A 24,858-nucleotide genomic window follows, 5' to 3' on the forward strand; every position below is an offset into this window, starting at 1 on the left:
GTGTGCAAGCATTTCTACAGAGGGACTCTGCTGACCATTGGTTACTTCCAGAACACACAAAGCAGGCCAGCAGAGTTATCTTCAAATAGGATTAAGTCAACCACAATAACTCCACAACTACAGTACAAGGAAAAATCTTTCTGCCAGAATAGCTCCCACTGGCTCGAGCCTGAATATCTGTCTCAGTGTCGTTTTTGAGGTGATATCCAGGGCAGAGAATGGTTTGAGAAGGCAACACAATTCAAAGTGATCCCGGAAGCAATCTTTCTATCTGTGACTGGTGGTTCCTAAGGGAGCTGTTCTAACAGCAAGACTACTTGCTGCAGTGTGACATTAAATGCGATGCTTTGAAACATTGCAACTCTCCATTCTGCGCCAATACTGAAGGATGAAACCACCTACACAACAATAATTCATTATACACAGCCCACTTATATATGCAGACAATTAGTGGTTTCGATCTTTCTACTTTGTACGTGGACTCTGAGTGTAGGCTAATGACAGGGCTTAATTGGAAAGAGTTTTCCCTACATTATGATGGGGAATCACCTCTCTGATTTTATACCTGACCAACCCTGATGTGAAATTGCAGACCTCATTAATTTCAAGAGAGTTTGGTAACAGATTAAGGGACAAAGGAAAGAAGTATCCTTTCCAATAATTTTACTTCAGTTTAATGGTTTTCAATTATTCTTTAAGTATTTAAAAGAATTTCAATTAACATGAAATAAACCATTGCAGTTTTAAAGTCTCTATTACCTTTTAACTTTCTGAACTATTTACACAAAGTTAAAGATTCCAGAATCATTTAAAAATTCTAAATCATTTACAGGCTTTGACTGTAACCATAGTTCCACCCCACTCCATTCCCACACTTCTAGTTTGAGGTTTTGTCTTCTTTTAAATCCTGTCAGAATGTTTTGAGGCCTATTCACTGCTCCCTAACTCCACCGTGAATGAGGTTAGCCCTTTGCATCTTTGCACGTGTGGGTATGAAGGTGGGGATTCTGGATGGTGAACTGGGTTCAGAAAGATCCAGCTTGTTGATAAAGTAATCAAGTATTAGAACCCAGAAAAACGTGGAACAGAAACAAGCCCCTGGGCCCACAATGTTGTGCTGAACTAATTAAATTAGTAATCAAATGCCCAACTAAATTAATCCTTTCTGCCTACAAAATGGTCTTATCCTTCCATTTCCAGCACCTTCACGTGCCTGCCTACGAGTCTCATGAAAGCCTCTATCCTACTTGCCTTCACACCACTCCAGGCAGCCCATTCCAGACGCTGTTATGAGTCTTGCCACTAACAATGTACTGTCTCAATATTTTATTTCCCAAAGAGCAATACTTCACGCTTGGCTGGGAAAACTATTGTACATCTGCTATTTCTCTGTCCATATTTATAATGGATTTGTATCCCACTGTATTCTTTGCCAATCTTCTTCACTATCCAGAACACCACCGATCTTCATAATGTCTGCAAACCTACTAACCTACCCACTTATGTTTTCATCTGGGTAATTTATATGTATCTTAAACAGTATGGATCCCTGCACAACAACTCCAGTCATTGACCTTCGGCCAGAGTAAGACTGATTGACCATTACACTCTGTCTTCCATGGGCAAGCCAATTCTGAATCCAAACAGCAAATTCACTGTGGATCCTATGTTTTTTAATCTTCTGGAGGAGCCTTCCATAAAGAACTTACCAAACGCTTTACTAAAATCCATACAGACAACATCTACATCTCTACATTCATCAATCACCTTCATCATCTCTTCAAAAAAAACCCCAGTCAAGTTAGTAAAACACAACTTGCCCTGCACAAAGCCAAGCTGACTGCCCCTACTTAGGCCATGGTTTTTCAAATGCTCATAAATCTTATCACTAAGAGTTCTCTCCAGTAACTTCCCACAGATGTGAGACTTATTGGTCTATATTTTCCAAGATTATCTCTGGTTCCCTTCTTGAATTATGGAACACGTGCCTCTTGCCAGTCCACTGAGATTTCACCTGTGGCTAGAGAGAACACTATCCGATCTCTTGTCTCTGTCTGGTGTGTATCCCATCAGAACCTGGGACCTATCCATCTTAATGTTCTTTAAGAGACCCAGCACTACCTACTTCCTCTTCTCTAAATGCCCTGCAAAATGCATGCTTCATACAGATCTCATGTCTTTCTCCTTGGTAAATACTGATGCAATATACTCATTTAGGACCTCAACCACACCCTCTGCCTCTAAGCACATATTCCCTCTTTTATCCTTCAGTGCTCTTACCCTCTTCCTAGTTAATCCTCTTGCTTTTGATGTATGTATAGAATGCCTTGGGATCCCCTTTAATCTTACTTGTCAAGGACATTTCATGGCCTCTCCTGACTCTCCTAATTCCCTTCTCGAGATCTTTTCTAGTTTCTTTATAATCCTCAAAGGCTCTGTTTGAATTCAGCTTCCCTTTTCTTCTTGACTAAATTCACCGCCTCTCTTGATATCCAAGGTTCCCTTACCTTGCCACCTCACCCTTCCTTCTTACAGGTACATGCCTAGCTTGTACTCTGTGCAGTGGGTCTTTTTGTTTAAAAACTTGATGAAACCATCTGAATTCATAGCTGTTTTCAAGCACTTTAGTCTGTTCATTATCCTACATTCAGGTGCTGTAATCTTTTCATAGACTGCTCTTGCCTTCCTTGAGTTGGAAACAAAATGCCACTGTTTGGTTAAACAGCACATTACTTGAGCTATTAACCTATCAATTTGTATCACTGATGCTTTGTACTAATGCTGTGTGCAGAAGTGCATACTGACTTAAAATAACATCAATTTACTGTAAAAAAAATTTAAAAGATCTTTGATTTTTGAAAGGGTTTTCAGATAAATCCTCTCCGTTCATAGAATTTGTCAACACTAAAACATCAGTTGTTTTACAAATGCTCATATGAAATATGATGTGTTTCTTGTCACAAACCTCTCACTTTAAAAGAATAGTATTATTAGTTAATGTCTATTAAAACAGTGAGGACTGATTTGTTAAAATCAGAGCACCGATTAATCACTACCCTGTACTTAACTAGTTATAATTAATGCATTATAGTAGTAATCCAATTGGGTAGAATAATGACAGTATAGGAATATACTGAATAATAAACGGATTCAAATCACTTTAATTAGGACAAGTGGAGTTTGACTTTAAATGCCTGGCCATGTCAGTGATGCCCACATCCAGTAATATCATGTTATTTCTTTTCTGTACATAACCAGTTCCACATTGCTGACAAAATATAAGTGCGTCACTGGATTACCGTCTTAGATCTTAAGGCATTACAAAAGAAATAAAGAAAATGATGTTTCCCTGTAGAGTAAGATTGACAGTAAGCATCTAATTTATAATTATAGATGTTTTTATAAAAACAATGGAAGTTTACAATAATAACTTATAGTGCCTAAGGGTTTGCTTTCAATCATTTTTCAGTGTTTCCGATTATATTTTCTCCAACACCAATTACATTTTCTCCAGAACCACAGGAATTACTTGGCCAGTGTCTCCAGGAACTACTGAGCAAGTAAAATATGCATAACAAACACGAGAAAATCTGCAGATGCTGGAAATCCAAAGCAACACACACACAGGGCTGGAGGAACTCAGCAGACCAGGCCGTATCTATGGAAGCGTGCACACAGTCGACGTTTTGGGCCGAGACCCTTCAAGAGGACTTGATCAGAAAATATGCAACATTTTAACAATGGTAACTTTTACCAAAAACCTCTGCTAACAGAGCATTCTCGTTCTCACACTGCAAAATAATGCAAACAAATATCAGCGTCTGTCACTATCAAATTTTGGAACATCAAATATCATATTTTAATTGTTACACTGTCACTGATGCCCACGACACCCAGATAAAATATGAACAAATTGCAGAGCAAAATAGTTTTATTTTTAATTTTGTAGAAGTCCTTACTATACGAATAACATTATACCAGCTGATATCATTAAATCAGCAAGTTAAACAAAAGATATGGTAGAGAAACTGAAGCTTGAGGTAGGTGGAACGACTTTCACTGGAAGAACATGCAAGCATGTCACTCATGTTTCTTCACTGCACCAACTGGAAACCAAAATAAGCTCCACCCAATTCACAGCAAGGACGTTCTTAAGCTGATTCAGTTTGATAACAAGGAGAATTTCAGCAGCATTCCAAAATGCTAAGCACCAAACTAGTTACCACGATTCCACAAAAAAAGGAGTAAGTCATAGTGGGTTTAGGGTGGATAAATCTCTGGGGTTTATGTATGAGGGATCACAGGCTGTTCGGGAGGAGGAAGGAGGGAGGAGATTGCTGAGTCTCTAGCGGAGTTTATTAAATCTTCACCACTCAAAGAGGAGGTGTTGTATGACTGGAGGTCAGTAAACGTGGTACCTTTATTCAAGAAGGGTAGCAGGAATAAACCAGGCAATTACAAACCTGAGAATCTGCCCATCAGTGGTAGAGAAGCTACTGGAAAAAATTCTGAACAAAGTATAGAAAAATCTACACTTGGAAAGGCATGGATCAATCAAATACAGCAGATTCCAGTTAATTGGGCTTATTTGGGATAACTTTTAAAGAACAAAAAGTAATCCAGAAAATAGCCAGGATTTGCTTTGTTTATTTGGGAAACAATCCCACTTATCTGAGGCAGGAGACTATTGCCAAGTGCATGCATCTAACTAATGCCAATGTGGAAATTACACATGCGAACAGTTCTTAAATAGTGTCATATGTGCCTGTGTTCAAGAACAGCTTTTTGTTATTGCTCGTTGATGTGAAATAAGCAGTAAGGCAATTCTTAACCATTTTGCTCACTGTGATTTCAAGCATTCAGATTTGAGGTTGTCGGAAACCACTGGGAGTGAAAATGAAATGATTTCCTTACTTCAACAAGACAATGAATGCCTGGGCTCCAGGGAGTACTGAACAAAGGCAACGTGATTTACAATCTAAAAACGTCGATATTGATAGCATAATTAAATAAGATAATGAAAAAAGACATACAGGATACTTACATTCATTAGCTGGGCCATAGAAAATTAGATCAGAGAGGTTTTGACTTTATAGAACATCGGTTAAGCCACGGCTGAGAGGCTACTGTATGTGTAGTTCACACTTGCCATATTACAAGGAAGGCATTACTGCACTGAAGAACGAACTGATGTTCTCACTGACATCTTCAACATCTCCCTGTGCAGTTTGACTTCACAACCTTCACTCCCCGTTCCAACGTGCTTCAAGGCCGCCACCATCATCCTCGTGCCAAAGAGGTCTTCAGTGTCCTGCCTAAATGACTACCATCCCATTGCACTCAAATCCATCATCATGAAGTGTTTCGACAGGCTCGTCATGAGGCATATCAAGATCCTGCTGCCCCTTTCAGTGGACCCCCTGCAGTTTGCGTACCGTCCCAACCGCTCAACAGACGACGCCATTGCCATCACTCTCCACCTGGCCCTAACCCACCTGGACAAAAAAGACACATACGTTCGGATGCTGTTCATAGACTTCAGTTCAGCATTCAACACAATCATCCCTGGAAAGCTGAGCCTACTGGGCCCGAACACCTCCCTCTGCAGCTGGATCCTAGACTTCCTGACTGGGAGATCTCAGTCAGTCCAGATCGGGAGCAACATCTCCAACACCATCACACTGAGCACGGGGGCTCCCCGGGCTGCGTGCTCAGTCCACTGCTGTTCACTCTGCTGCCCCACGACTGTGCTGCAACACACAGCTGGAACCACATCATCAAGTTCGCCAATGACATGACCATGGTGGGTCTCATCAGCAAGAATGACGTCAGCTTAGAGCTTAGAGAGGAGGTGCAGTGGCTAACGGACTGGTGCAGAGCCAACAACCTGTCTCTGAATGTGAACAAAACAAAAGAGATGGTTGTTGACTTCAGAAGGGTATGGAGCGACCACTCCCCACTGAACATCGACGGCTCCTCGGTGGAGATCGTTACGAGCACCAAATTTCTTGGTGTTCACCTGGCGGAGAATCCCACCTGGTCCCTCAACACCAACTCCATAGCAAAGAAAGTCCAGCAGCGTCTCTACTTGCTGCGAAGGCTGAGGAAAGTCCATCTCCCCCCCCCCCTCCATCCTCATCACATTCTGCAGGGGTTGTATTGAGAGCATCCTGAGCAGCTGCATCACTGCCTGGATTGGGAATTGCACCATCTCGGATCACAAGACCCTGCAGTGGATAGTGAGGTCAGCTGAGAAGATCATCAGGGTCTCTCTTCCCCCCATCATGGACATTTACACTACACGCTGCATCCACAAGGTAAACAGCATTATGAAGGACCCCACGCACCCCTCATATAATCTCTTAAAGGCTCTGAAGTATTCAGGCTCTCACGGCCAGACTATGTAACAGTTTCTTCTCCCAAGCTATCAGACTCCTCAATATCCAGAGCCTGGACTGACACCTTGCCCTACTGTCCTGTTTATTATTTATTGTAATGCCTGCACTGTTTTGTGCACTTTATGCAGTCCTGGGTAGGTCTGTAGTCTAGTGTAGTTGGGTTTTTTCTCTGTGTTGTTTTTTACGTAGCTCAGTCTAGTTTTTGAACTGTGTCATATAACACCATAGTCCTGAAAAACATTGTCTCATTTTTACTATGGACTGTACATAGCAGTTATGGTCAAAATGACAATAAAAGTGACTTGACTTGACGACTTGACAGAAGAGATTCATGAGGATGCTGCCTGGGTTGGAGTCTTTCAGTTTTGAGGAGAGACAAGCTAAGCTGGGGTTGTTTTCCCTTGAGCAGAGAAGGTTGAGGTACCTGATTAAAGTGTACATGAGTGATAGAGGTTGGGAAATAATAAATAAATAAATTTTGATAAGTAAAACTGCATTAAACCAGAGAATTTTGGTTTAAGTTAAGGGGCAGGAGATGTAGAGAGGATTTGTGGATTTTTTTTTAAATAGATGGTGTTTGGAATTTAGAATGCACTGCCTGAGATGGTGATGGAGTCAATGTAACTCAACGGTACTTGGATCAACAAGCCCTAGGTGACTAGGAGCTAAGTGCTAGAAAAGGGGGATTGCTTGGTATAGATACTATTTTGTGTGACTCCACACTGCTATAAACCCTACAGTCCCCCAGTCTTCCAAAACAGGGCACAATTAAGTAATTTGAGCCTTTATAAATAGAATGTTATTTTTTAAATTTACTCTGAACAAATTAGTTCTTCTCACTGTTTTCATACACGGATCTTTGAGACGAGTGCAATATAGCCGCAGCTCGGCCCTGAGCCATTTTCTTGGATTTGTTTTTAAAGTTGTTTGAAATTTTCAGATCAGTTACTCTAAATAAAGAAGCAAACAAAAGAGCTGGAGAAATTGTGAAAACTCAAGTATCATCAACTTTACTATTTTGTACCTCAACCTATTTTAGTAAATCATTCAATCACATCCTATGCACCAACAGTAAAAATAATTTGGACCATCTACAGAAGACCTGAAAGCAAATGGAAAAATCCTACTGAAATACACGGCCTAGTAAATGGGCAGACCAAGACCAACAGGAATACATTCAATATTGAAGCTGCTTGGGTGGTAGAAATATGATGTAGTAATGCTGTAATCACAAAGAACTACTGTGCTCCATTCAAAGATTAATTATTCCTAAATGTTATTCACTGAGAGCACAGGAGGGAACAGACATATTTCCCTTCATCAGTATTGAATGACCTAAACACAAATTACACTACAGATGCTGCGGTCAAATCAACACGTACAAACAAACTGGATGAACTCAGCAGGTCGGGCAGCATCCGTTGAAATGAGCAGTCAACGTTTTGTCAGGACTCAGCAGTCAACGTTTCGGGCTGAGACCCTTTGTCCGGACTCAGCAGTCAACGTTTCGGGCTGAGACCCTTCGTCCGGACTCAGCAGTCAACGTTTCGGGCTGAGACCCTTCGTCCGGACTCAGCAGTCAACGTTTCGGGCTGAGACCCTCCGTCCGGACTCAGCAGTCAACGTTTCGGGCTGAGACCCTTCGTCCGGACTCAGCAGTCAACGTTTCGGGCTGAGACCCTTCGTCCGGACTCAGCAGTCAACGTTTCGGGCTGAGACCCTTCGTCCGGACACAGCAGTCAACGTTTCGGGCTGAGCCCCTTCGTCCGGACTCAGCAGTCAACGTTTCGGGTCGAGACCCTTCGTCAGGACACAGCAGTCAATGCTTCGTTGCGAGACCCTCCGTCCGGACACAGCAGTCAACGTTTCGGGCTGAGACCCTTCGTCCGGACTCAGCAGTCAACGTTTCGGGCTGAGACCCTTCGTCCGGACTCAGCAGTCAACGTTTCGGGCTGAGACCCTTCGTCCGGACTCAGCAGTAAACGTTTCGGGTCGAGGCCCTTCGTCAGAACTCAGCAGTCAACGTTTCAGGCTGAGACCCTTCGTCCGGACTCAGCAGTCAACGTTTCGGGCTGAGACCCTTCGTCCGAACTCAGCAGTCAACGTTTCGGGCTGAGACCCTTCGTCCGAACTCAGCAGTCAACGTTTCGGGCTGAGACCCTTCGTCCGGACACAGCAGTCAACGTTTCGGGCTGAGACCCTTCGTCCGGACACAGCAGTCAACGTTTCGGGTCGAGACCCTCCGTCCGGACACAGCAGTCAACGTTTCGGGTCGAGACCCTTCGTCCGGACTCAGCAGTCAACGTTTCGGGCTGAGACCCTTCGTCAGGACTCAGCAGTAAACGTTTCGGGTCGAGGCCCTTCGTCAGAACTCAGCAGTCAACGTTTCGGGCTGAGACCCTTCGTCAGGACTCAGCAGTCAACGTTTTGGGCTGAGACCCTTCGTCCGGACTCAGCAGTCAACGTTTCGGGCTGAGACCCTTCGTTAGGACTCAGCAGTCAACGTTTCGGGCTGAGACCCTTCGTCAGGACTCAGCAGTCAACGTTTCGGGCTGAGACCCTTCGTTAGGACTCAGCAGTCAACGTTTCGGGCTGAGACCCTTCGTCCGGACTCAGCAGTCAACGTTTCGGGCTGAGACCCTTCGTCCGGACTCAGCAGTCAACGTTTCGGGCTGAGACCCTTCGTCCGGACTCAGCAGTCAATGTTTCGGGCTGAGACCCTTCGTCCGGACTCAGCAGTCAACGTTTCGGGCTGAGACCCTTCGTCAGGACTCAGCAGTCAACGTTTCAGGCTGAGACCCTTCGTCCGGACTCAGCAGTCAACGTTTCGGGCTGAGACCCTTCGTCCGGACTCAGCAGTCAACGTTTCGGGCTGAGACCCTTCGTCCGGACTCAGCAGTCAACGTTTCGGGCTGAGACCCTTCGTCCGGACTCAGCAGTCAACGTTTCGGGCTGAGACCCTTCGTCCGGACTCAGCAGTCAACGTTTCGGGCTGAGACCCTTCGTCCGGACTCAGCAGTCAACGTTTCGGGCTGAGACCCTTCGTCCGGACTCAGCAGTCAACGTTTCGGGCTGAGACCCTTCGTCCGGACTCAGCAGTCAACGTTTCGGGCTGAGACCCTTCGTCCGGACACAGCAGTCAACGTTTCGGGCTGAGACCCTTCGTCCGGACTCAGCAGTCAACGTTTCGGGCTGAGACCCTTCGTCCGGACTCAGCAGTCAACGTTTCGGGCTGAGACCCTTCGTCAGGACACAGCAGTCAACGTTTCGGGCTGAGACCCTTCGTCAGAACTCAGCAGTCAACGTTTCGGGCTGAGACCCTTCGTCCGGACTCAGCAGTCAACGTTTCGGGCTGAGACCCTTCGTCAGGACACAGCAGTCAACGTTTCGGGCTGAGACCCTTCGTCAGAACTCAGCAGTCAACGTTTCGGGCTGAGACCCTTCGTCCGGACTCAGCAGTCAACGTTTCGGGCTGAGACCCTTCGTCCGGACACAGCAGTCAACGTTTCGGGCTGAGACCCTTCGTCCGGACTCAGCAGTCAACGTTTCGGGCTGAGATCGGCCCGAAACGTTGACTGCTCATTTCAACGGAAACTGCCCAACCTGCTGAGTTCATCCAGCTTGAATGCCCTAGTTGGGCGGTCTTTCATTGAAACTGTTATAATTACCATTCTATAGATTTGTTGAGTATACCGTCAAGAAAATGAATCCTATTGTTGTATATGGTGACATATATATGTACTTTGATTAAAAAAAATACTTTGAACTTTGAACTTAGAAAGAAAAGAGGTCATACTCATCAAACATCCATTGTAACATCAAGTAAAGACATTTGGTGATGTGGATGACCTGATATGTCTTTTCATTATCTGCTGATTCAGCCGAGTCCACTTAAAACAAGTGACTGGTGTGAGTTTAATCAAGTGGTGATACAGGTACCTGTATCAATCCTAACCTGTACCTGAAGTCAAACTGAATCCAAAGCAAATTAAAGAAATGAGAGAAACTATTTATTTATATCTAGTGAACATTAGAAATGTAATGGTTGCTTTATTCCATTTTAGCTAACTGGCATTCTTCCACGGAGATGCTGAATATTAACTTTATATTCTGGAAAAGAATTACAGCTTAGAATGCTGTGTATGAGGTTTCTATTTTTTTTCCTGAGAACACCTGCGCCTTTGTAACCAGACTGTGAACGAGACGCACATGCAGCAAGATATCTTTCATAACTAGTACACAGGGAGTGGAACGTTTAGTTGATACCTCATCTTTAAAAAGCCGCAACATGCTTTGAAAGAAGGTACAGAGACCTCATGGGTTATGAATAACTGTATCAATTATCTTGCCTATGTATTGCTAAAAGTAACCACACAGATAGCCAATAGCCAATAAAGATTGATGTTTTATTGTGACACACATCTGCACTTTGGAGTTTTGCATCTAACAACCTACTTGCAGAATCTCTGGGTTCAAGCAGACTGGATTGTTTGGCAAAAATTACTAGAGAAGTGTACAACCTATGTATCATTTACACAAATTGTGCATAGCCAAACTAGGAATTAGATATGGTCAAATCTGAATCTACCTGATCTTCCGCTGTAGATTCCAATTTCAAATGCTTCATAAGCTCCTTAACTAGAATAAGCCATCCAAAAATGAGTGGGAAATTAAAATGTCCGTCATAGTAGCAACTCTTCAAAAGCCATAGAAGGCAGTTACAAAATTACACCACCCAGAATTGTGGGTAATGTGGGAATCTAAATTAATTATTTCAATTAAAAAGAAATTTGCTATGTTTCAGTCATAGTAATTCCAACTAACCTTTTTTTAACCGATATTTTTAACACAGAACAGCACAGCTGTTCATTCAAAACTGTCTACTAATCTCAATTATTTCTTATAAATCTGGCTATATAATAGTTAGCAATTGTAAATAAGTCAAACCGCAGTTTTACCTATTCTTCAACAAACAATTTTTAAAAATTTTCCCTAATAAGTAACCCACAAAAATACTGCACAAATTTAATGACCAAGAAATTATTCAAAAGGTAGTGTTTTCCTCTCAGCATATACTCTCTGGATTTCAGAAGAATTGGTTCAGATCAAGGAGTAATGAGCATAATTACAACCAAAGGCTTTTGAAACTGAAATAAAACTCCCATTCTCAAGATGAGACTCACGTGCCTCATTCATTGTAGCTATTGTAATTGTGTTTATTTGAGAAAATGTTGCTATTGAGTTTCTGAGGAATGAACTGAAAGGTCATATTTTCAATTTCTATCCCTCCCACAGCAAGTTGCTTAATCTCTCTCTTCCTTCTATGTTGCCTTCACATTCTCTGGATCTCCCTTTCAATTACGAGTTTGTATGATCTGGATTATAGCGTGGATATCGTCCAGAATAAACTCCCCCTCATGGTGCCTGGAAGTAATTTAACAGTAACAGTCCGAGAAATGGTTGCATGTTGGATTTTAAAAATCTGTTGTATCTCCCCCACCCCCAAGCTCTTCTCCCTGAACTCCTGACTTACTAGCTTCTACTATTACATCCTGTTCCCCCTTTTCCTTGATGCATCTGCTCTCACACATCTCCTTCACTGGTCCCCTTCATCTTCCAAACCCAAAGTAGACTTGGACTTAGCAATAGATCTTTAATCTGCATGTTTTTTTCTTTTAAAGAGCAAGAGCTAATACCACTGATGCCTTTACAAGTAGGGTGGCCCAGCAGGGCAGCTAACAGAGCTGCTCCCTTACAGTTTGACCATGACTACTAGTTCTAGGTGGAGCCTGCAAGGCCTCCCTATAACAGCAAAAGTTTCTCCTGAGTACTTCGGTTTCCTCCCACATTCGAAAGATGCGTGGGTTGGAAGGTAACTAACTGGCCAACTGAGTGTGCCTTGAGTGTGTGGGTAAGTAGCAGGATCTGGGCAAATGATGGCAGCATGGCGAAAACAAAATGGGATTAGCATAAGTGTGTTCTTGATGAACAGCTCAGACTCAGTGGGCCAAAGGCCATGGCCATGCTGTATCTATCTGTGAGACTCATCCATATGGACATGGTCTTCTCTTAATATACTTTGAAGCTTTTAACTTCAAACCTGTGTATGAAATGGAAACTTAAAGAATAGATCAGAACCAGAGGTACATCATAAAAGCACCCGTGCAAAGATCACAAAACACAACAAAGGTGGCATTTGCCAACTACCCTCAGAAATTATTGATACGCATCAGTTATTACAAAATACAAATAAATTGAGTCATCAGTTTTGTCTTTTTAAGTTTGTTTTTATTTCTTTGACACTAATCCCCTATTGCATTTTATAAATATAGACACCGGCAGATTAACTCTGACATAGCCACTTGGAATCAGCAAATAAATAAAGGCTGTGCCAGTGCCATCCATAACTTTGCAACAAATACTTTTAAAAATACATTTTATAAGCCAGGAGTCCCACTGGGGAACAATGATTGATGTAACTAATATCACCAAGCTGGGAATGGCAACCAGACAGTTACCTGGAGACATTAATTTACGTCAGCTTATCAACAAGACCAGCTAGTTACTATACATCTTTCTCGGTCGACTGTCCATGTCAATGCTGGGCTGTGAAATAAATGGCATAATACAAAATTTTCCACAGGCACCAAAACCATCCAGTCCACAATGTGATTAGGTGTCGGCTGACTGAATGGCAACTGCACAAGCTATTGATTCAAATCTTAATATTGTCTCAACTCCCAGATTTGCTTACAGACTCCAAGACTTAACAACTGATCTCTGCATGACCATTGGATTTCTGAAAGGCTTGATAGTTTGTCAACCATCACTACTGCCCAGCTCACACGTTAGTTAGTTTACTGGTGGTGGGGTTGGAGTCTCTGCAGTTGTAAAATCTCCTGAAATACTATTTATCAATTTGTATTTCATCGTCAATTACAATGAGGTGCAAATATCCCATCTTCTGGAAAATAATGTCATGCATGGTAAAATTCAAACCATCACACATCTGAAAACCACTACATTTTCAGTTACTTGTCTATGACTCCCACTTCAGATGATTCCAGACCCTCTCCACAGTACACAAGTCACAACTTGAGAAGTTTGCTCAATAACAAGGCAGTTTCCACCTGAAGCAATGCTCTACATGCAAAAGTAAACACTTACAGATTACAGAAGATGGCAATCTGCAACAGTCTGTTAACGTAATACTGTTTTTTCTAATTAACACAGTGATTTCAGTTCATCTATTCTAATTGGTTCAATTACTGTTATGAAAAATGCTTACAGTTAGGACAAATATAGACAGCAGCTTAGGTGTTATTTCCAACAATGCCTTAATGAGAAAGCTCAAGTATGTATTAACATAATCCACAGCTCACCTGCTTGTTTCAATTTCATTTGAAACAAGCAGGTGAGCTGTGTTCAGTTCCACATCATGAACAGAAATAAAAAATTTAAAAGATAATGTGTGAAAAGGTTTTTATGTTATTAAAAATGTAAGTCAATTTGTGTTTCAATCTTGCATTAAAAGTTAGATCAATAACACAACAATTATTACATTAGCTTGTAAGTATTCCAAACACAATAATTGGCTGTTTTTAAAGGTTTTATTGAATTAATTACACCAGTTATGCCTCTATTTTTACATTAAGTCTGCATGGTTTGTGTGACATTGCAGGTAAAGATCCGTTTTCCCTTTCTCATTCAAATGAAAAAATGAACAAAGCTTAAAATACTCAGCCTTTGCGATATTACACTTTCTATTAATTGACCGTTTTCAGTTGTTTGCCCTTTTCAAAGTCTTAAATTACATATTCCATTCAATAATTATATCTTTCAGTATCTATATTTACCTGCAGACCTTTTGGGCTTCTTGACAGCCTCTGGAGACAGAATTAATGTTTTACTTGCTAGATCAGTGCCATTCATAGTTTCACTGACAATCTATGGTGCAGTCTTTTTATTTTCTTTTAGTTATTTAGAGATACAGCATGGAGTAGGCTCCAACAGCCTTTTGAACCACACTGCCCAACAACTCTGGACAACCTCCCGATTTAACCATAACCTAATCAAGGGGCAATTTATAATGGCCAATTGACCTACTAATTGGTACACCTTTGGATTGTGAGAGGAAACTGGAGCACCCAAAGAAAACCCAAGCGCTCCACGGGGAGGACACACGCGCTCCTTACAGAATGGAGCTCCAAACTCCAACAGCCAAACTGTAATGGCGTCTCGCTGACTAATTGCTACGCTATAGTGGGGAATGGAAGTGAAAGCAGGAAGAAATAAGACTATGTAGCTCAAAGTCAAGAGGGGATAGGTTTAAGGTGAGAGATAGGAGGCTCAGAGGGATCACAGGGAGTTGCTGGAGTCTGAAATGCACTGCCTGAGAGATGGTGGGAGCAGATACTCATGACATTTAAAAAGCATCAAGGAAGTACCTAAATTGCCACAGCATAGAAAATTGTGGACCAGATGTAGGTAAATGGGATGAATGTAAATAGATAGGACTACAGCATAGAGATGGGGGACCAAGTTTTTCCAAAATCAGCTTGGTTTGTCTGCCTCTGCGCTTGACAAATAAACTGGCCTCTGAGGTCCAGGTCCAGTATACTGGGAACAAGAGAGCGATGCGTAGCTTAGGCATCTGATGTTTCTGACTGAGTGAGTGGAGTGTGACATACAAAGTTTTTTACTCATTACAGATTCACTATGTTATAGAACATAGAGCAGTACAACTTAGTATTGGCCTCCCAGCCCACGATGTTGTGCTGACCTCTTACACTTCCATCCCTTCCCTCCCCACTGCCCTCCATTTTTCTTTCATCTTGTGCTTATCTAAGAGTCTTTTAAATGTCTGAAATATATCTGGTTTGATCACCACCTCTGACAGTATGTTCTACGCACCTAACACTGTCTGTACAAAAAAAACCTCTGATATCCCACCTATACTTCCCTCCAGTCACCATAATATTATATCCCCCAGGGTGGTGTTGTAGATTGTGTAGAAGGTTGTTGTATGTTACAATGAGCTGCTGATAGGATGCCTTGTTGGGCTGAGAAAGCGGCTGACAGAATTCTGTCTGGAAAATTGTGAAGTATTAACCACTTCCACCCTGGGACAACGTCTCTGGCAGACCACTTTATATATGCCTCTAACCATCTTATATACCCGTATCAAGTCACCTCTCATGCTCCTTTGCTCCAAAGAGAACCCAACCTTTCCTCATAAGACCTATTCTCTAATCAGGCAGCAAGTGGGAAACCTCCTCTACATCCTCTCTAATGCTTCTTGGAATGACGCAACCAAAACTGAACACAATATTCCAAGTGTGGTGTAACCAGTTTTATGAAAGTATAACATTACCTCACAACTCTTCAATTTAATCCCATGATTAATATAGACCAACAGACTCCATTTGCCTTCTTAATTACCCTATCAACTTGCATGGCAAATTAGACACGGGCACCAAGACCCTGCTGTGCTTCCACACTGCTAAGAACCCTCCCTTGTACTCTGCCTTCAAGTTCCACCTCCCAGTGTGCATCACTTCACACTTTTCCAGACGGAATTTTGCCAGCCACTTTCTCAGCCCAACAATGCATCCTATCAACAGCTCACTGTAACATACACCAACCTTCTACAAGATCTACAACACCACCAGCCTTTTTGTCATCTGCAAACCTACTAACCCTCCCTTCCACTTTCTCATCCAGGTCATTTATAAAAAATAAGGAAGGCAAGGGTCCCAAAGCCGATCCCTGCAGTATACCACTGGTCACCGACTTCCAGGCAGAGCATGCTCCATTTTCAACGACCCTCTGCCTTCTGTGCGCATGCCAGTCCTGAATTCTGGCAGCCAAGTTTTCCTGGATCCCATGTCTCCTGTCTTTCCGATTGGGCCGACCATGGGGAACCTTGTTGAACTCCTTACTAAAATCCATATACATCACATCCACCACTTTTCCTTCATCACTTCCTCTGAATTTCTTGTGAAGCATGATCTGCCATTCACAAAGCCATGTTGATTATTCCTAATCAGACGACGCTTCTCTAAATACTTGTAATTTCTGTCTCTAAGAATCTTCTCTATTATTCTGCCCACCACTGATGTAAAACTCACTGGTCTATATTTCCAAGGATTATCCCTATTCCCTCCTGAACAAAGGAATAACATTTCCATCCTCCAGTCTTCTGGTACTACTCTTGTAGCCAGTGAGGATGCAAAGATCATTGCCAAAGTGCAGCAATAGCTTCCCCCACTTCCTGTAGTAACCTGGAATGAATCCCATTAGACCTCAGGGTCCTATCTATCCTTGATGTTTTTAATAGTTCCAGCACATCCTCTTTTTCAGCCTTGACGTGTTCCAGCACATCAGCCTGTTCTACACTGTCCACAGATGTATCAAGTATTAATTAACGACTTCCATTACCTCCTCCAACTTCAGGCACAGGTTTCTTCTTTCATTCCTGATCAGTCCTACCCTTACTCTAGTCATCCTTGTGTTACTCACATATGTGTAGAAAATCATGGGGCTTTCCACAAACCTACTCTCCAAGGTTTTCGCTTGCCCCCTTCCAGCTCTTCTAAATCCTTTCTTAAACTCCTTCCCAGCTACTTTATAGCTCTCAAGAGCTCTGTCTGGTCCTTGCTTCCTAAACATTAACTATGCTTTCTTCTTCCTTTTGACTAGATGTTCTACACTTCTTGTCAACCATGGTTCTTTGCTCTGTCTCAAAAGGAGAAAACCTACAAGAACCCCATGCAAATGTTCCTTAAACAATTTCTACATTTCCATTGTGCATTTCCCTGAGTACATCTGATCCCAATTTATGCTTCAAATTTCCTGCCTAATAACATCATAATTCCACCTCCCGCAATGTTCCATACCAACTACACCTATCCCTGTTGAAGGCTATGGTAAAGGTCAGGGAGTTGTGGTCACTATCTCCAAAATGCTCACCCACTGAGAGATCAATCACCTGACTAGGTTCCTTGCCTAAAACCAGATCCAACATGGCCTCTCCTCTAATCAGCCTGTCTACATAATGTGTCGGGAATCCTTCCTGGGCATACCTAACAGATTTCGCTCCAACTAAACCAATCAATATTAGGAAAGCCGAACTCACCCACAGCAACACTGTTATTTTATGCACCTTTCCAAAATCTGCCTCCCAATCTGCTCCTCAGTGTCTCTATTGCTCTTGGGGTTGTTACAGAATACTCCCAATAGAGTGATCGCTTCCTGTTTTTGACTTCCAGCCACTCTGGCGTAGCAGACAATCTCTCCCCAACATCCTCCCTTTCTACAGATGTGATACTATCCCTGACTAGCAATGCCACTCTCCTACCTCCTTCACCTCCATCCCAGTCCCTTTTGAAACACCTAAACCTCAGAGCATCTAGTCCATATGATAGCCAATCAGAATCACTTCATTGCCAGCAGTGAAACACATCAGACTTGATTGTGGCTCAGTGCCAAGCATTACACAGAGGAACCAACAGCAACCAGCAATTTAGAAGACAATAGTTCAGCCAAGAGCAATCAACAATTAGTGCAAACATCAATAATCAAACTTAAATAAATATGAACAGACTATATAATTATCAACAGAACAAGGAGCACAGGAAAGACCATGTAAAGTCGTGCAGGGACTGTTAGAATATTACACCTGACTGAGTTTTATTGGGAAGCTGGATAGCTACACGAAAGAAGCTTCAGTGATGACATGAAGCTCTGGTGGTGACGGACTTGTGCTGTCTTCCTGATGGCAGTCTAGTGAATAGGTGACTGCTAGGTGGAGTCAGCAGTAATTTTCTTCTGCTTTATTCTTTGTTTTGCTGATGAACATGTCTTTTAATGTCAGTACCTGACAGCAAATGACCTTCTCCACTGAGCGGGCCACTCACTGCAACCTGAACTTGGAGAGGAAGGAGTGGCAGAAGCTGAAGGGAGACAGAAGTCTCTGTAATGGCCACCTCACTGTAGTTGCATGTAATGATCCATGCTCCAAGTTTATCAACCTTGTTCTTGATACTTTTCCCTTTAAGTTAGACACATTTCAATCCAATCCAACTGACTACTATTATGCCCTGTCCATTGTCTATCCTTCTTCACAGTCTCTCTACACACTGCATATAACTTTACACCAACTGCCCATCCTCTGATCTCTCACTCTGGTTTCCAACTCCTGCCAAACCAGTTTAAATTCACCCCAACAGCTCTAGCAAACCTGCCAGAAGGATATTGGTCCCTTCAAGTTCAGATGTAATCTGTCCCTTTTGCACCGGTCATATCTTCTCCAGAAGAGATCTCAATGATCCACAAACCTGAAACTCAGCCCCCTGCATCAATTTTTCAGCCACACATTCATCTGCCATGACATCCTATTCTTACCCTTACTGTCAACTTTCCCTCGTTCTTACATAAACAGCAGATCAATTGGAGTTTACCAGTGCCATTCGGAATAGAAGCTGCACCAGGAGTCCCAAGCACACGCTGTTAAGTGAAGAAGTCCCAAATGTACTGAATCGGCTTTGGATTTTGACAAGAAACTTCAGCCTACTGAGATTTCTCTGCATTGCATGTTGCATACTGCACCAGGACGCCACTGATTTCAATAGGGATTTCAGGGTGGTGTATATCAAATATAGACAAAGGTAATTTCCTTTAAAAATTATATTAGTTAGTTTTCAAGTTTTATCTACTGAACTTTTAAAAAAATATATTTACTTTAATTTTAACAGTTAAAGAATGTTTCTGAATGTCTGCTTTTGAGTGGGGCTTGCCTTGATGTTTCAAGGGCACCTAAAGGCCATTCTCAGGCCACGATGGGACATCTCAGGCCAGCAGAATAAACCATTATGAAGTGGTGGATGTGATGCATATGGAGCAGCTATGACGAATATTGGTAACTGTGGGTGGTAATTCTAGACAACAGACTCAAAAACCTTAGGGAATTGTAGACTTCTTGCAAACATGCATGAATGCATCTGCACAAGGAACATCTGGAGCACTGCTACCATTGTTCCTTCTTTTCCAGCAACAGTCCTGCACGTTGCTTCGCCAGCACCTGTAACCTGCAATCAGCTCCCAGCCTTATCCCACAAACAAGATACCAACCCAAGACTGTCAGCAGTCTTCCCCAATGTTAGCTGTGGCATCGGAAGCCGTTCCTCACCAGAAGCTACCACTCATTTACCAGGACCAATCAAATGAGGTCCAACAGTGTAAATGCATTGGCCTACAAGCTCAAACTCTCACAGAAGAACACTATCCACTCCAACTGAAGTTAGAAACCAAACTGATTAGTTGTAATGGAAATTTTTTTTTAAAACTTAGGAGAACTTCTTATGCAACCAAATATAGAAACTACTAACATGCCCCTTGGATAAGTCTTAGGATTGACCTATCTGGCACCATCTGACTCCATTGGAATTGATAGCATCAGGCCTAGGTTATCCTTGTAAATAATGAGCACTTACAGCTCTTGTGACACAGCACATCCTGCCCTGCATAAAACAGACTACTGGCTGCCAGCTATTTTAATGGCTGTGTAATTGCATTCCTACCAGATTTACGGCATTAACCACCTAAATTTAAAATAATCAAAAATAATTTAAAATGATTATTTATCCAATGAGAAGTTACAAAATTTTGGCCATATAACTGTGGAATGGCTTGAAAGAAGTGCTATTTAGTTATCACATGTTAGAATAATGATGGATTTAGGCCCTGGGCCTGTTGAAGCCTCAGGTACTTTTGTTGAGCAGAGAGTAAAGGCCTGGCTCACTTAAAGACCAAATAGGGGCTGCAGGAGAAAGTGAAGATGTTAAGTCAGCATCACAAAATTTGGAACTTATGTGAGCTGTACTGGTTGAAAAAGAAAGGTGTTTGATGTAAAAATCAGCCATCACAGGACGGGCAGGGGTTGGGGTTTATAGTCACGATGGTGACCAGAACGCTTTAATATGCTCTGCTGGCCTGTAGTGCACATAGGTAGCAGTGTGGGAGCAAGCTAGCATTCTCTTCTCTGGGTACATTTGATAATATTCAGGACATCCTCTCTACTTATCACTGACGTCAATAGGCTTGAGTCAGAACATTAGATTTTGGTGGCAAGACGCATCTGACGTGGGAACAGCAATTGCCTTGCTGAAGGACAGGGTCCGCCTAAGGAGCCATCCTGACAGCTCCTGCTTCTATCTCTTTTAGTCTTGTATTTTAGAGTGCCCTAGATTTGAAACTTAAACCACATCAGCAATATAAATACCATTCCCTTGGTTCTTCAATGCATTTGGCTGACTGGGAAGTGCTCCTCTAAGCTCTGAATAACACCGCAAATGCCATTTTATTAATTTTCAATGCTTCACAGCCCCCTGAAGCATATGCTGGTGCAACGTGTTCTGCACAACATATGAACATCTGAGAGGATGCGACACCGACACTGAATGTACTTTTTATACCAAGTGACCCATAATAGCTCGGCTTTGAACCAGAAGCCTGTGTTTGATTTTAAAGCTTGGCAAAGGCTTTTCAGGATTGCAAGTAAGTGCTTCATTCCATGACCTTTTCATATTACAGCTCTTTAAAACAGCCTACTTCAATTACATGGGAATAACGTTGATCTTTTTTAAACAATATAGCCTTAGTATGAGTCAACAACAGGGTCACTGCTGCTGTTTTCCTCCTAAATGCAATATAATACAGTTATATTGTATCTGCAGTTATTTTTGGATATATTGCCTATTCAAAACCATATGCAATGTATAAAATATTCCCCCCATTCAGTTCCTAAAGAGAAAAGGAAGCATTCTATTTCCAGTCATCTGCTAACAATATGTTCCATCCAACCACAGGGAGACACATGGATGTACACAGAGTCATTTGAGGGAGTACTAAAATTTCAGAACAGCCTCATCAATACCAGCTGCAAGCTTTATGAAATGTGCCTGCTTGCTGTTTCTGTCCCCTGCCCCCACTGCTGATTCAAGGCTTCTGCCAGCAATATATTCTGCATAGTTAATTAGGTCAATCCCAAGGAAGCAATCCAGAATGAGGTCAGTGAATCTAAAACAAGGCAAACTCCGGCACTGCCACTTCTGCCCAAACACCAAAATATTCATCAGTTATTAATTTCATTTAATTTGCTTAGTAATGCAAATCTTTATTGCTCAATAAATCTCCCAGGTAGCATAGCTTTCAATCAACTAAACCCTGCATCAATTTCACACTATTAGCATGATCAAAAACTGACAAATATTGATGAAGTAGAACTCAATTACAGCCATTTCCTTTTTCTGCTATATCAGTAACAGTTAGGTTTCCTGATGAAGTTAGAAGGCAATCTGTTTTACATAATTCTCTGTGAAAGTGCAAACAAAGACATTCCATTTCTGCTGACTTCTGCACTGGGATGTGTTTGTTTTAATTTTTCTTCATGGAACCTTAATTGCAGGAGTTCACTGAACCTCGTTGTGTGGGAAAGCATAAAGTACACTCAGATTAACAAAGTTATTATCTAGGTGACCCAACACTGCACCAAATTCAAAAATATTTGTACAAGTAATTTCTTCTCAGAAACTGATCCAGTAAGACTGAATTTATGCTCCAGTTTACTCCAAATCTGAATGTTTTAGAATCTAGTGGAAAGTGGTCTCATTGGAACAATTCTATGATGTTATGCCTGATTAACATTTGGCTATGTTCCAGTTTTCAACAGTGCAGCGGTGAAAGTTTTCTTTATATACCTTATGTCAAAGGGATCTTGAAAGGATCCATTTCCATTTAACAGCTGGTGGACCAACCGGGCCCTAAATCGACAAGACGCTCATAGAAAATGGCTGGGAAGGAGCCTGGGGTCACGTCTTTGGGTAAGTTTGTTGTATTCATAGTTTCCAACCATTCCTGCTGAACAGTTATCATCAACAGCAGTAAAATGCAGCAGCTATCTATTATGGAAAAAGGTGTTAATTACAAAGGCATCTTTTAAAAATATTTTAAGCACAGCAATTGATGTTAAGCAGATTTACTGAAAAAAATTTGGAAAAAAGAATCAATTATGTGCACCTTGTTAAAGTAGAATTACTTCACTGATTAGTAATTTTTTAATCAAATCTTACCATTTGATTTCACAGTCTGTTGTCTTCAGTGGAATAACTGTACTGTGCTAAGGTGCTTGCTATGAGAAATGGAACCTGAACTGAGTCTCCTTTAAAGCTCATGTCTCAAAGACTTGAAAACTTCACTTTTCTTCTTTTCCAATATTTTTTATCAATTTACATATAAGAATACAGAGTACAAGAAAAAAATATCAATACGTTATACTAAATCGTATATAAAGACTCCTTACCTTATATTCATACAGATTGATGAATTTGTAATATTGAAATATAGTAATTTTCTTATATAAAAAAATCTAACCCACTACCAAGACCAAAGCTGATTAGTAAAGATAAAAAGGAAAAAACAAATTATTAGTCGTCATCTGTGCTTTAACAACAAATCAAAGGTTTTGAAAATAATTCAAAAAAGGTCCCCACAATGTTTGAAAGTCTTGACCAGATTCAGAGATTGAACATTGAATCTTTTCCAAATTTAAACATGACATCACATCATGTAACCACTGGGCTTGAATAGGAGGGGCCACATCTTTCCATTTAAGTAAGAGCGTTCTTCTGGCCATGAGAGAAATAAAAGCCAAAATGTGCAAGTCAGATGACTCCAAAATAATATCCTTTCTTTCAACAATACCAAATAAAGCGGTCAAAGGATTAGACTTAAAGTTTACTTTGAAAAGTATCAAGAAAGTTTGAAATACTTCTTTCCAATATTTTCCAAGACCCAGACATGACCAAAACATATGAATGAGTGATACTTCTCCATTATTACATTTATCACAATACGGAGATATATCTAAATTATAACGAGACAACTTATCCTTGGTCATATGGGCCCTATGGATCACTTTAAATTGCAGGAGAGACTGGCGGGCTCATAACGATGAAGTGTTAGCCAATTTAAAAGTTTGATTCCAAGTTTCCTCAGAGATTGAAGTCTGTAAATCTTGTTCCCATAGATTTTTAATTTTATCTAAAGGAACATTTCTCATTCCCAACAGCATACATTAAATATTAGATATAGATCCATTATAAAAAGGTTTCACATTAAAAATTACTTCTGGTAGGTTCTTATCAGGGCTTTTAACTTCACCCAGATCTTTCAGTGAAACCTGTGGGCTCACAGACTGGGTGGGAGGAACAGGAGCTCCTGAGAACTGATGCCAGGGCAGCTGGATTTCTGAAGAAGATTGTGTGCCTTCCTGATGGCATTTCCAGAGAGAAAACAATCTACTACTGGCAATAAAAGTAGATGCACCTCTGACATTTGCTCACTTTTCAATAGCTAACAAAACAGGCCATTTCTAATTATGTTTGCTTTTAGAAATCCACTCTGTTAATAAAAACAACTCTTGACATGAAATTACCACAGTTTCCTGAAAGATCAACAGGAAGGTAATAATTCAGAACATTACAAATCTTCATGTGTTCCATTCCTTGTTAAACGCTTTATTCTTTACCTCCATTTCCTACTGCTAGGACTAATGGGTTGATCAATACTGAAGCAAATCATGACTGGTATAATAAAATACAAGTCCATGTCTCAACCAATTACAGCTGCTACCATAGGTATAGTGGGAATTAAGAAATGATTTCATAGTAATGTTAACTACCCATCATCGATAAGACACAATAAATGGAAGCAATTTTCTGAAGAATGGAAATAGTGCCTATGTAAAGTATTCACTCCCCTTGGAGATTTTCATGTTTTATTGTTTTACAACATTGAATCACAGTGGATTTAATTTCACTTTCTTGACACTGGTCAACTAAAAAGACTATTTTGTGTCAAAGTGAAAACAAATTACTGCAAATTGGTCTGAATTTATTACACAAAAAATTATTAAACAAAAAATTTGATTGCATAATTACTCATCCCTTTTTGTATTTTGTAGATTCACCTTTAGCAGCAATTATAGCCTTGAATCTGTGTGGACAGGTCTCTATCGGCTTTGCACATCTGGACACTGCAATTTTTCCCAATTCTTCTTTACAAAACTGCTCAAGCTCAGTTAGATTGCTGGGGATCCCTTTTCAAGTCCAGCCACAAATTCTCAATGGGATTGAGGTCTGGACTCTGACTTGGCCACTCCAGGACATTCGCTTTGTTGTTTTTTAAGCCATTCCTGTGAAGCTTTGGCTTTTTTGCTTGGGATCATTGTCTTGCTGGAAAATAAATCTTCTCCCAAGTTGCAGTTCTCTTGCAGGATGCATCAGGTTTTCTTCCAGGATTTCCCTGTATTTTGTTGCATTCGTTTTACCCTCTACCCTCACAGGCCTTCCAGGGTCTGCTGAAGCATCCCCACAGCATGATGAACCCACCACCATGCTTT

General features: G+C 41.4%; 1 protein-coding gene across 3 annotated transcripts in view; it reads right to left on the reverse strand.

Annotated features, from left to right (window-relative positions):
* Positions 1-24,858, reverse strand: part of nr3c2 (nuclear receptor subfamily 3, group C, member 2) — a 482,067-nt gene that overhangs the window by 237,225 nt on the left and 219,984 nt on the right. The window contains exon 1 of one of the 3 annotated variants that reach the window (XM_059965019.1): positions 22,759-22,956. The exons of the other annotated variants lie outside the window; for them this stretch is intronic. Within the exon in view, the coding sequence (XP_059821002.1) occupies positions 22,759-22,769 (11 nt within the window). The 5' untranslated portion in view covers positions 22,770-22,956. Of the gene's footprint in view, positions 1-22,758; positions 22,957-24,858 lie in introns of those variants that run through there. 3 annotated transcript variants of the gene reach the window in all.

Source organism: Hypanus sabinus, chromosome 3, assembly GCF_030144855.1.
Source record: "Hypanus sabinus isolate sHypSab1 chromosome 3, sHypSab1.hap1, whole genome shotgun sequence".
In the NCBI taxonomy this organism is placed as follows: domain Eukaryota; kingdom Metazoa; phylum Chordata; class Chondrichthyes; order Myliobatiformes; family Dasyatidae; genus Hypanus; species Hypanus sabinus.